Source organism: Equus quagga, chromosome 12 (assembly GCF_021613505.1).
Source record: "Equus quagga isolate Etosha38 chromosome 12, UCLA_HA_Equagga_1.0, whole genome shotgun sequence".
NCBI classification, from domain to species: domain Eukaryota; kingdom Metazoa; phylum Chordata; class Mammalia; order Perissodactyla; family Equidae; genus Equus; species Equus quagga.
Genome location: NC_060278.1, coordinates 105,715,603 through 105,728,909, shown reverse-complemented (window position 1 = coordinate 105,728,909; position 13,307 = coordinate 105,715,603). Strand labels below are relative to the sequence as shown.

At 55.9% G+C, this 13,307-nt stretch overlaps 1 protein-coding gene across 1 annotated transcript in view; it reads left to right on the top strand.

The window, feature by feature from the left end:
* Positions 1 to 12,754, top strand: part of BMP7 (bone morphogenetic protein 7) — an 85,226-nt gene extending 72,472 nt beyond the window's left edge. The window contains exons 5-7 of the mRNA XM_046679157.1: positions 6,393 to 6,469; positions 7,965 to 8,075; positions 10,727 to 12,754. Coding sequence (XP_046535113.1) covers positions 6,393 to 6,469; positions 7,965 to 8,075; positions 10,727 to 10,876 — 338 coding nt within the window. The 3' untranslated portion in view covers positions 10,877 to 12,754. The remainder of the gene's footprint in view (positions 1 to 6,392; positions 6,470 to 7,964; positions 8,076 to 10,726) is intronic.
* Positions 12,755 to 13,307: the final 553 nt, after the last annotated feature.

Below are 13,307 nucleotides of genomic sequence, written 5' to 3'. Positions count from 1 at the left end.
AATTTCTAAAGAGGCAAAATAATGGCTACAGATAAATGAGAGAGAACTGACAGCTTGCAAGGGAAGGCTCCCTGCGCGTGGAGGGAGCCGCTGCCTGGGGAGGGGGAGGAGGAAAAATGGGGGCGTTTGTTTTCTCTTCAATTTCATTTCTTAAAGGGAAAAACGTTTCAAACTCATGGCAGATTCTAATATTTGTTGAACGTCAGTGGTAGGGTTTTCTGGGGGAGACTTCACGGCTCTGGGTTGGTCGTGAGCAGTGTTTCTAAGAGCAGGGCTCCGGCCCCCAGGCCCGGATGGACTTTGGGGTGTGTGTGCCGGAACTGTGTAGGGGTTCCTTCTGGCAGGGGCATCCGTTCCTTCTTAGGCTTCTCAAAGGGATCTGGGGGCTCCCAGTGGAAAGCCAGCTGACTGTCTTAATTTGCTCTGGGAGCCTGCTCTGTGCCGGGCTCTTGGGGGCTGCCTTCAAGGTGGAAAACCCGGCCACGGTCTGCCCTCATGGATCTCGTCGGGACGGGCAGGAGGCGGCCGGTGTCCACAGCCACACTGACAGTCCTGAGAGTCGGCACACGGTGACTGGGGACTCACCCAGTCACCCAGGGAGGGGCGGTTCAGAGACGACGTCCTGGCCGAGTGCTCTGCGCTGAGCGAGGCCGCAGGCCAGGCCAGATCAGCTCCAGGCAGTGGGCCCTGTGGCATGGAGGCCGTGACAGGAGGTTGCATGGTACCTTCAAGGGGAGAGGGGAGGTCGTGTGGCTGGGATGGGGGGCGGGGGCTTGGGGAGGTGAGCAGAGTCACGTGTCCTCTTGGAGCCACGTCTCCACTTTGAACTTCATCCATAGCAGCTCTGGAAGCCTTTGCAGAGTCCCTGCTATGGTGCCGGGTGGGGGTGATAAGATCATTCCAGATGCTCTGAGAATCGAGAATCGGGGTCGCCGAGTGGGGCCTTGGGGGAGGGTCAGACCAAGAGACTTGCTGGAGGCATGCCCCCGTCAACCAGGCAGGAAGTGCTGGCACATTCCATCCTAGCAGAGACTCCCGAGTCTTGGACTCTACCAGCTGTATGTTGGTTATAAAAGGGGAGGGCCCAGGTCTCAGAGTCTTAGAATTCAACACCCGATTTCCCCCATGCATCCTCACCAAACCCCCATCGTCTTCATTTACATAACCCCCAGGACTGGGCTCTCACTACCTCACGTGGCAGCTGGTCTGCCTTGCCTGGCATCTGCCTCCTTCCTGTGGATTTCTACTTCCTGGCACTGTTTGAAGTTCATCCAAACCCTGCCTGGAAGTTTAGTAATAAAAAAAATACTGGGGGCTGGGGCTGGCCCCGTGGCCGAGTGGTTAAGTTCGCGCACTCCGCTGCCGGCGGCCCAGTGTTTCATTGGTTCGAATCCTGGGTGCGGACATGGCACCACTTGGCAAGCCATGCTGTGGTAGGCGTCCCACATATAAAGTAGAGAAAGATGGGCATGGATGTTAGCTCAGGGCCAGTCTTCCTCAGCAAAAAGAAGAGGATTGGCAGCAGATGTTAGCTCAGGGCTAATCTTTCTAAAAATAAAAAACAAAAAACAAAAACAAAATATATATATATATACACTGAGGCCTGAGCGCCCCTGCAGGTTTGTAAACCAGAATCTCTCAGTGTGTGTGTGTGTGTGTGTGGGCACGCACATGCCCGTTCGAAGTGCTTTACCTCACGTGATGGGCCGGGAGTCCTGCTGTGGGGCCACACAAGTCGGGTGCCCTCTTACAGGCAGCTCTTTGTGTGTTGGGGGGACACACGCTCCAGCCGGCCGCGGGCCACGAAGCTTTCTCTCCTGCAGCCTAACCACCACCCCGGGGTCTTCAGCTGCTCTTCAGACGGCATGGTTTGGGGTTGAGAAACTGGGTCCCTGGCTCCCTTGCACTTCCTTCTCCCCACCCACGTTTGGACCCAGCTCCCTGGTCATGAGCCGTCTTCTCCAGATGACCCTGTGGGGGGCCAGCTGAGTCCCAGCAGCCGTTGTAACTTGTGAGCTGCTCCGGCGGGGGCTCCTGCTCGCCGGCCCGCTGCGGGTGGCTGGGTAGGGCAGGACCGGACGGACAGGGGAGCTGGGAGACCACCTCCTGAGCATCTCTCTCCTCCCCCCTCCTTGCCTTTCTGCTATAAGTGGTCATGGTGAAACAGGACTTCTGACCACTTCTCCCAGAGTAGCCACAGCCTGAGGGGGCCTGGAGGCACAGTGCAGGTGGCTGGGGTCCCTGATGGCAGGACTAGTGCCCACCTCACACTTGCACACCCACGGCTAGCTTCGTGAGCTGCTCGCAGCCTCGGTTTCAGCCTTAAGCCAGATGTCATTGCTTTGCTTTAAGACAGAGTTGGGGAAAGTGGCATTCAGCCGATGCTTGCCCTTCCTCTGCTTATGGCAGACATTGCTAATCAATGCGGAGCCCTCACATAACATCAGATCCTTCTTCACTTGGGGCACCAAGCAGCCAGCAATGCTGGCCCTCGGCACGAAGCTTCTTTGCCACGTCTGGCCCGAGCTAACGTGCTCAGACCTTTGTGTTGTTCACTCTGCTTCGCACAACATCACGGGGCTGAGGGACGCCCCGCCTGCCTCCCCTCCGTCTTCCACCTCCCTGCAGGGAAGAGAGAGAAGAAGTCTCGGGTGTTGACATTGCCACCTGTGGCCACGGGCATTGCCACGGCAATGGAGGCCATCATGGATTTCCATACAGTTCCTTCAGGACAGTACGGTGAATGGTCCAGTAGATTTCCCAGGCTCTTCTCTGAGGATGCCCTTGACCTTGACCTTCACATGTTAATGACCACCTGGCCTTCCAGAGGCCTGGCTGCCCCTGCAGCTGCTTCTGTCCCTCACAGCCCTCGGGCTACCAGGCCCAGAGGTGGGGTCCCCACGGCTGCTCCGTCCTCCCTAACCTCCCCCGACCCCAGCCTTGGAGCTCAGCTGGCAAAGCAGACCATCCCCGATCCACACCGGTGCCTGGCTCTCTGTCCCCCTCTCGCCTCCTCCTCCTTTCCGACTGCTGACTTCCTCTTTGTGGAGGGCGCCTTCCTCTCCACTCCATATCCTCTGGTGCTCCTCCCTTGGAGACCTCCCCGGCCTGCTGTCTCACCTCCTTTCGGTTCTTACGCGGACGGCACTTCCGCAGAAAGGCCTCCTGTGTGCCCCTGCGCCACAGAGCTCCCTGGCAGCGTGCCCTTCCTGTCCTCCTGCCTTGCCTGCCTTTTCCCCATAGTGCTCATCTCGACAGTGTGACTGATCAGCCGATCATCGGCCTTTCTGGCTAGAAGAGAAGCTCTTGCTGGCACGGCTTTGGTTTGTTCACACCTGTAGCTCTAACGCCTAAAACAGTAGGCACTCAACACCAGTTCGTATGAATGAATGAATGAATGAATGAATGGTATGCCAGGCACCAAGGTAGTGGGGGCCAAAGACATCGGAAGGCGAGTGCTCCCTGCCCCCCAGCCTGGGGGGTTGACTGGACCCCATTGGGGCAGCCCACGCTGAGGTCATCTCACTGGTTTTGAGTGTCTCCTGGGAGCCTGGATCCCTCCTATAAAGACACATCAAATTCAGTTGTGTTGAGTGAAATGTAATTTTCTCATTGGTTTGTGTATCCGTAAAAATTGCTTTCCTGAACTATGGATATAAAGATCTGTATAAAATTGGAGATATTCAACAAAGCTGGTGAAAGTAGAAGCAGCCTGAGACCAAAGCCCCCAGCCAGGAACACCTGTCTATCCCGGACCTAAGCGTTTCCGGAACACCAGTGGGAGACCATCTTCTGGTCACCGCTGTGCCCCTCCGCTCTCCTCGCTCCCAGCCCTCTTCTCCGCATCCCCGTTCTTGTTTCTCTTTCTTTTTCCTTCCCACCCTCACTCCCCTTTCCTCTATTTCATTTCAAAGTCGTTTCTGCCACCGCGCAGCCCAGGTGGCTGGACGTCGAGGGTTTCCAGGATGACGTAATGTCCAGTGTGTGTCCGAGGAGGCTTTCTGGTCTGTAGTGGATGGTCACCGGGTTTATGGATACAGAGTGAGTTCCCTACACAGCTCCTGTCACACCCATTTTACACTGAGGAAATTGAGGCCCCGGGAGGGGAAGTCAGCGATGTCCTCCTTATCTGACCGTTTTCTCGTGAACCTGGAAGCTGTGCAGATAGAGTCCCTGTGAATCAGGGGAAAGCGGAACACGGAGGGTGTTTCAGCTTTTGCCAAACACGTGGGTGACATGTCACTGAGTTTGGGGGAGACAGTCATGAACTCCGAATGGTCAAAGTGGGTGCATGTAAATGGAGGAGGTGTATGCCTTTAAACTTCCCTAATGAGGGGCTGGCAGATGATACTAAATAGCCAGACGCTGTGAGCTGAGCACGGTGCTAATCCGACTTGGAGACACAAGGCTGCTCTGGGAGGTGTCAGCCCCCCTCCCCACTCTGCAGACGAGGAGCCCAGGGTCTCGGAGACCCAGGGTTTGACTCCAGAGCTGGAGTGGCCCCCTTGCCTGGTCCTCACTCACTGCTCAGACTTCGCTTGGGCTGGTGTGCTCCAGGGTCAGCACTCCAGGGTCTACACCTCAGCTCAAGCCAACTGGCACTCCCACATCAGGATGAGCCCTCACGGGAAACTTCAGAGGTAGGACCTGTTGGGATGGTCTGGCTGCAAGTAAGAGAGGCCCAAATCAAAGGGGCTCCCAGCCTCAGGAACATTGTTGGCCCCCAGATCCGAGGTTGGGTGGGCATGTGGGCTGGTTGACCCAGAGGCTCTGCGGCCTGGCTCTTTGCGTCCCCACGCCGCCAGCTTCATGTTGGCTTCATCCCAAAGCTACGGCTGTAGCCATTGGAACCTCACTCCTTCTCTGTTCCTGGGCAATGGAGGGAAGCCAGTGAGCCGCTCTTCCCCTGGGTCCTTCTGAGGAATGAGGGAACTTTTCCAGAAGCCCCTGTGTGCGTCCACCTGTGTCCTGTTGGCCTGGGCTGGATTACTTGGCCTTTCGGAAGCAACCGTTACTCTAAGGACAGGGTGTGAGCTGGGGAGCTCAGCCTGGGTTCTAAGCCAGTCACTGGCAAGGGGTGGGGTTGCCCTGAGGGCCCCCGACCCAAGTCCGGGAGGGCCCCCCACCAGGCCATCTGAGACAGCCAACCAGGCAGTGGGAGCCAGGTGCGCCCGGACGTCTCTCAAGCTCAGGTCAGGTGAGCAGGCAGCCCCGTTCATCTCCGGGGTCTTTCCTCTCCATCCTTCGAGTTCTTTCTGTGCCCCTCACCCATTCAGTACCTTCTGGGACACTTATTCCTTGAGGGGATCAGAGCAGTGGACAGAAACTAAGGTGTTAACCACTCATTTATTTGTATGTTCATCCCACAAATATTGGTGGACTCTGGACCCTGCCTCACAGGGCCTTTTTGAAAAGGTGACATTCGAGCCAAGGCTTGAATATCCAGTAGGAGCCAGACATACAAAGATTATGGGAAGGAGCGTTCCAGGTAGAGGAAACAGCAGGTGCAAAGGCCCTGAGGTGGGAGCGGGCAGCACATTCACGGCACAGAAAGACGGCTGGTGTGACTGAAGGTTGGTAGCTGATAGTTCAGGAGTCAGGGCCACACAGGGCCTTACAGGCGAAGGACAGGAGTCCAGACATCGCTCTAAGTAAGGTAGAAAGCCCCGGGAAAGTTTTAGGTGTAGATGAGACAGGTTGTGGGTAAGAAAAAAACCAATCCCTTCAGCTGCAGGGTGGAGGGAAGATTGTGCAGTGGCAGCACAGAGTGTGTGTGCACGCGTGTGAGAGAGAGAGGGAGAGAGACAGACATTTCCACATGTTTACCAGTGTGCAGGCCCTAACCCAGTGCCTGCAAACCTTACATACTTCTGGAAAACCCCACTGCAGATTTTTCGCTCTTCAAACAAAAAACCTCAGGAGTGTGCTTTTCCGGAAGGTCAGTGGGATTTGACCTTCTGCCCTCTGTTTTCTTCGTGGTGGTGGTGGTGCTGGGGGCTCTGTCCCGGGCCCTGTCTGTGCCCTTGCATGGGCTCCAGCGGCCGGCCCTGTGGGATGCAGATGGGGTTGTTCCCTTAGTAATCCAGGCAGACGTCAGTATCCAAACAACACGTGTGTGCAAGAGAAACCAGGGTCCGCAGAAGGATCCAGAAGGTGCCGTGAATGAGACCACGTGCGAGAGGGACGCGGCGCTGGCACCTCCCTTACTGAGGCTAGGGGCTGGGGACCAAAATGCGTTTTAAGCTCCAGGCACTGGAGTGGCTCTTGTGTCAGAAACTGGCCCCCAGTTTGCGAGTCCGCCTGCGCTCGCCCCGCCACCTTAGACCAAGGGAGAGTAACACGTGCTGTCCTTCTCGTCCCCCTGCCCCCTCCACCCGTCGTCGTCTATGCAGAGAACAGCAGCAGCGACCAGAGGCAGGCCTGTAAGAAGCACGAGCTGTACGTCAGCTTCCGCGACCTGGGCTGGCAGGTGAGGCGCGGGCTGCGGCCACCGGGATGCTGGGGCCTCTGGGGTGGGCTCCCCCCCAGTGCAGTGGGGCTGTGTCCCGAGTGCGCAGTGAGCTGTTTCCCGTCTGTGTCAGTTGAGACCTGTGTCAGGTGTCCTCGCTGGGGCCAAGGGTCCAGGTCGAGGTTGGGGATGCCTCCTGAAGCCCCAGCGCAGGACTCTGGTTGAGACTCAAAGTGGAAGCAGGGCCCCAAACACGGTGGACTCTGAGCCTCATCCCCCCGTGAGCCCCGTGTGCATCCCACGGCTTCTCTCAGACTTGGCCGAGCGCCGGCTCCCACCCTCTGCCCCGTCGGTGCCTCCTTCCCCCTCCCATGACTCAGGTCCCCAGGGAAGGGGCTGAAGCGTCCAGCTCGGGGCAGGTGCTTGCTCCTGAACCCGTCAGCTGTTTTAGGGGTGAGGTCCTGTCATAGGAACGTGGCTGCCCCGTGGAACCATTCTGGTGGGGTGGGACAGAGGACAGGGCATGAGTCCTAGAAAGTCAGTCAGGATCGTCCCGTCTCCCAGCTGTTTATGAGCCTGTGTGGCATCCTGGGCCTCTCCTAGGCCCTAGGTGCAGCAGTAACATTGCAATGTCCCTGCCCTCGGGTAACTCAGATATCCCCTACAGAGCATTGTCACAGGGTCACCAGGCCGCGGGTTTTGTTGTCCTCTGAGTGAGCTTATAGCTCAGTGGGAGAGTCCAGATTCTTCCCTGGGGATCTTCCCAAATACACTCTCAGGGTCTTGCGCACACAGCCAGCATGGGGCCCTCTGGCGACTGTGTCCTCGCGTTTAGGATGACGTCCTCGCGTTTAGGACGACATCCACGCCTGAAGGGGCTCCAGGCAGTGCTTGGTTCTAGTGCTGGAACAGAGCCGCAAACTCCAGGGGCCTCTGCTGGAAGAGTCTATGGCCTTGAGTCAGTGAGGGGGGAATTTATTGCTAGAATGATATTTCTGTGCTCACCGACCCTAAAGCAGGCATGGCTATGCGCATCCTTTATGAGCAGCACAGTGTACCGGGCGCTGTGCTGGGTGGTCCACACTTCATTGAATTCGCACCATTTGGGTTATTGGTCTTTCTCCCAGGCAGGTGGACTGAGGTTTTGTTTAAAGCAAACTGCCAATCTGTTACCACCTGGGGGGGGTGAAATTGATGCCACCCTGGTCACCCCTCTCCATGCCACCTTCCGACAAAGCCATGCAAGTGTCCATTCTGGGCTCAGCCCAGCCCTGCGGTGGTCTCTTCTTCATTGTACATTCTGCTGGGACCTGGAAACGCTGCCACCCATTGCTCCTGCCTCTGCGGGACCCCTGGCTGCTCAGGGGGCTGTGGGCCCTGCCTTTGACTCCTAGCAGCACTGGAGTCTGGCCCACAGGAGGAGGGTTTTGTCATGGAAGGTGGGACCCCATCGCCCATACTTTCCGTGTGGTTCTGGATGCGGCCCTTGCGCTGCACTCTCTTCTGTCTCCCCCAGGACTGGATCATCGCGCCCGAAGGCTATGCCGCCTACTACTGCGAGGGAGAGTGCGCCTTCCCGCTGAACTCCTACATGAACGCCACCAACCACGCCATCGTGCAGACACTGGTGAGTGCGGCCTGCGTGCCAGCTGGGGCGTGGTCAGCGGGGGAGCAGGACCACCAGAGCCTGCCCGGCGCCTGCACGCTGGGGCCAGAGGAGCCCTCTGCCCCAGGCCGTGCCGTGACTTTCGTGGGCCTTGGGCACCTCTGCTTTTGTGGGTCCCTCCCTCCATTAAAAAAAAAGATAAAAAAATTATACCTTATAACTGCGTGGTCCCTGCCCCGGCCTCATTTTCCAGGGAGGAAACAGTCAAGTGAAGAAATGAGCAAATGAGAGATGGAGAGTGTTGGGGAGACGGCCGCTGGATGGTAGGATAGAGAGATGGGGGTCGCCCTGGAGGGTTCAGCGAGGTAATGAGATGAAAGCTCGTAGCGGGTGCCCAGCGTGGTGACTCTCGCTCACAGATGTCATTTTTACTACTCTACCAACAACAGCAGCGATAAGTTAGGGACTTTGTTCTTTAGTTTAGAATCTGAGGTTCGGGGACCTCGGTTTTCTAGCTCCCCGCCATGAATATTATCTGGGCCTTTCCTGACAACCGGTCATCCTCCCTGGCTTGAATGCTTCTGGTGATGGGGTGCTCACTCCCCAGGGCCATCCCCTCTGTCCTGCAGTTGTTTCTTATGGAGCTTTCTGCTGCTTTTGCTCAGTAATCCTCGTCCCTCATCTCTGCCCCATGTGTTTCTTCTTAGAGGAAAAGCTCCTCTGTTCCTTTCCCTTTGGGGGAAGGCTCTCTGTTTAGCACTGCTTTTCCAGGGCCCTCCTCCCCCGACAGTGAGCTCTGAAGCCCTGTTCAGGCTGGAAAGTCCTTGGGCTGGAAGTGGTTAGTCCCCCCTCCCCGTTCCTCGGCCTGGACCTACTCCCTGTGCCAGTGTCCCCCATAAGGTCCTGCTCCGAGGACGCTGGGAGGTGACGGGGCCTCTCTCAGACTGCCAGAGGCACACCTCTGCCTTCCTGTGACCCCTGCCCTGCGCCCACCCCCTCACTCGCTGTTTCACCAGTGAGCTCCAGGATCTGTGTGACCGCTCCGATTATCTGGAAATGAGGGGTCTGTGGTCACGTCTCAGAGGGGAGTGAGCCCTTTGCCTTCTGGAGAGTCCTAGAGAGATCCTTACAGAGGAAATGAGCTGACACCTGGGATTTGCCGTAAGATTATTCAAGGGTGAAGGACATGGGGGAAGGTTTAGATTTGTAGGGTTTGAAATTGTCCACAATAAGAAGTTTAAAAAGTGTGCTGGCCTATGTCAGAGGTCATAGACCGGAACCTTGTGAACAGAGGGCCATCCACAGACTGCTTTCGCTTGGTGAGCATGGTGTGTTGGAAATCTGGAAGTTTCACATAAAAACAAAACAGAACCAAATCTCTGGCCTGTCCTGAACGCTCGGCACATCTGACCACATCGCCTTCGCTTGGCTACAGTTGGCTTGTGGCCGTCTCCCTTTACTTTGCCCCAGTCCTCACTCTTCCCTATTGTCTTACTTCTGGGCTGCTCACTCATCAACAGTGCTTGTGTGGCCCCTGCAGGCACTTGAGTTTCTTTGCCCTCTGACGCTCGTCCTCCGTAAAATTCACAGAAGCCCAGGAACAAGAAGGAGCAGTAAACCTGAGCAGCTGGACTGCTTCTTTCTTCATTCTTACTTTCTGGACTCTCTGCTTTCCTGTTGATGTCCACCCAAGTGTTTGCCCAAATTCTTTCCTTCTTATTTTGATTGCTCAAGAGGCAGAATCATCTAGTATAGTCCCGTCCTGCACCCTCCAGTACAGTAACCACTTTTATATGTGGCTCTTGAGCACTTGAAATGTGGCCAGGCTGACTCAGGAGGTTCTGTTAAGTATAAAATACACTCGGGTTTTGAGGACTTAGTACAAAGAAAGTAAAATAGCTCATTAATAATTTTTTATTTTCAGTACATGTTGAAATGATAATATTTTGGAAATGTTGGGTTAAATTAATTTCACCTGTTTCTTTTCCATCTCTTTAAACGTGAATACGAGAACACTTTAAATTCTGTGTGCGACTTGCAGTATGTTTCTTGGACAGGACTGGTCTAGCCCAAAGGTCAGGACTTTTCTCTGGAAAGGGCCAGATAGTAAATATTTTTGACTTTGAGAGTCATAAGGTCTCTGTTGCAACTCTTCAAGAGCAGCCGTAGACGCTGGGTAAACGGATGGGCGCGGCCGTACGCCAGCAGAGCTCTGCTCGCAGAGACAGGTGAAGGAAAGAGTTGGCCGCAGGCCGACCCTGCTAGCCCAGTTAGTCTTGACTTGGGGCTGTCTTGCCTCCTGGGGCAGAGATGACGTCTGGGGACATTTTTGGTTGTCACAGTTGGGGGGTGGGGGTGGAGTGCTTTGGCCTTCTAGTGGGTGGAGCCCAGGGATGCTGTTAAACGTCCTACAATGCACAAGACAGCCTCTCGATGGAATGATCACCTGGCCCCAAATGTCTGGTCTGGCCACGAACTTCCCAGCTGGGTGCTGTGTAAACCTCTGTGCTCTGGTTCCCTTGTCTGTAAAATAGGATAACCCCAGAAACGGGAGTGCTCAGTGACGGTCACCTACCGTCATTTAGCCAAGGCAGCACGTGTTCCTTCTGGAATAAGGAGGCCGGGGAGAGGTACCACTGCTGACCCCTGCCGACGGTTGCTGTGTGTTCCAGGTCCACTTCATCAACCCAGAGACGGTGCCCAAGCCTTGCTGTGCACCCACGCAGCTGAACGCCATCTCCGTCCTCTACTTTGACGACAGCTCCAACGTCATCCTGAAGAAATACAGAAATATGGTCGTCCGGGCCTGTGGCTGCCACTAGCTCCTCCTGGAAGTCAGACCCTCTGGGGCCGCCTTCTCCTGGATCCCCGTCTCCCGCCGCCCACGGTCCCCCGCCGCCACGCCTCGGCGACGCTCAGCAGGCCCAGCGCCTCTTTTGAGACCTTCACACCCTCCCCGACTTGAAAAGGGCGGGAGCGTTCAGGAATTTGAGAGGCTTTGATCAGTTTTCGTCGGTATCCCGTGGGCAAGCTCCCACAGGTTGCTGCGGGCAAAACCCAACAGGAAAAAAAATGTAAAGAAAACGGCCCGGCCACGATCGCTGGCTGCAAAGTCTCAGCCGTGCACTGACTCGTCCCCGGGGGTTGGGAGCGCCCTTCCGCCAGGCCACCCAGCAGCGGGCAGTGGGCGGCTCGGTGAGGGGTGGGCACACATGTGTCTGGGCTGAAGGAAAGCTGAGCAGGAAGTCCCTGTAATAAACGTCACAATAAAATGAATGAATGAAAATGGTTAGGATGTTACAGATATATTTTCCTAAACAGTTTATCCCCATTTCTTGGTTTACTCTGATTTCATAAACAGAAGCCGCGGCCAGCGGAGGGCGGGAGGCCCCCTCCACCCCATCCCGTGTTCAGCCTGAGGCCCGCGGTTTGCGCAGACCTGCCCAAACGCAGGATTGGGCTGGGAGGGGAGACAGCAGATTTCTGCTCCGAGGAGGGGGCGTGTTGACCTTGAAGGAAAAATGTGTCCCGTCCTCCAACTGGGTGTGTGATGGCAAGAATTCAAATAGGCCTGTGCAGCCCCAGGAGATGCTCGCAATTGGTTTTCCAGCTCTCCCCGGGGTAGGAAATCAGTGAAATGGCCGAGAGGAGGGGGCAACATTCAGAGCAGAACCCGGACTCGACCCTGGACTCGGCCACTGTGGCCCCGTTTCCAGAAGCACCGAGGGAGCCTAGCCCTCGACAGGGGTGGGTGGGCAGGGGACTGTCCATCCCCCAGGTGGGCCCCTCCGTTGTTCATTGATAGCGTCCTGAAGTCTGGGTTCTGACGAGGGCCTCCGTGGCCCCTTCTTCTCATTTGCAGACCCCTATTGAGGGCCCTGCAAATGATCGGTTCCTTGAAGTAAGGGAAAGATGGGGTGGTGGGAGGTCTGCTGGGGGCAGGGTGTGCTGGACACGAATCTCAAATGAAAGGCTCTAGAAGCTGTTTTGAAAGTGACACCCTAGTCAAGTGTCCTGACTATAGGTGCCATTTCTGAGATGACGCTTGATGCCAGGCTCCCTTGCCTTGGCCAGCAGTTCCGTCAGTGGTGCGCACCCAGCCTCCAGCCGCACACCAGGCCTTGGGGAGGCCCCGGGCCGTCTGTTGCCTGGGTGAGGCCCGTGGCCCCTGCAATCCAGTCCGGTGGGGAACTGTTTCTCCCCCTTGATTAAGTTGGTTCCTGGAAACACTGGGCCCTGCTTTCATTTTCTTTTATCTTTTTCTTCTGTAGTAGCTTGGGCTGCAGCCTTTGCCTGGTCCACGAGGAAGTGTCGCGGTTTCTGTTATATTTCGTTTTGTCTGTTGGCAGATCTGGGGATTTTTGTGTGATTCCCTCTTGGTGCGAGTTTTTTCACCACGCAGGCCCCAACTAGCCTCTGGTTAGCATCATTTGTACATTGAAACATGTAAATAGTTGTTACAAAACAGAGAAATTATTTATGTCCATCTGAAGCTGTTAGGGCCTCCTCAACCCCGTGTCCAGGACGATGAGCTCGCTTCCTCCAATCTGTTGTTTTCTTATTTAAGACTATTTATTAACGGTCGGACCCATGTACCTTCAACTGTTGCCTAGAGCCGTCCTCAGCACAAATTCTGTATAAATAGACAAAGGGTTTTGACTTCGCAATAAAAGGAGACATTTGGTTCTGGTTCTTGGGCCTGTGTGTGTCTGTGTGTGTTGTTTTTTCCTCTCCACTCCTGGATGCTGGCGTTCTGGAGCTGCTAAGAACGCTCCGTCTTGGCCCCACCGTGAACAGGCTGTTGCTGGTCCAGCCCTGGGGAGAGAGGCGCTCGTCAGTGTTTGGTGCAGCTGTGTGGGCTCAGGCAGGAGAGGTGGAATCAAGCAACAAATGTGAATTTGGTAGGCTCGACTACAAAGATCCTTGATTGAATTACAGTGCAGCTGTCAGCAGCTGTTTCAAAGAGGCGAGGGGTAAATTAGTTGTGTTTACTGCTCACATAGTTGAAAGATTTCATCATCCCAATAAAAGAGGCACAAGAAAGAAAAAATGGCTGAGGGGAGTGTACACCCCGAAGCCCTCAGGCCCCGGCACCGGCACGGTCCAGGGTTACGTCGGTGGTTTGGGGGCCACTGTTGGCTCCCGGCTCCAGCCGTGGACGGCCTGCAGCGGCTGGGGACTGCGCACAGAGCACGCTCACCGAGCAGCAGGGAACAGCATCTCCGTCCCCTTTCGCTTTGAACTCCGCCCTCG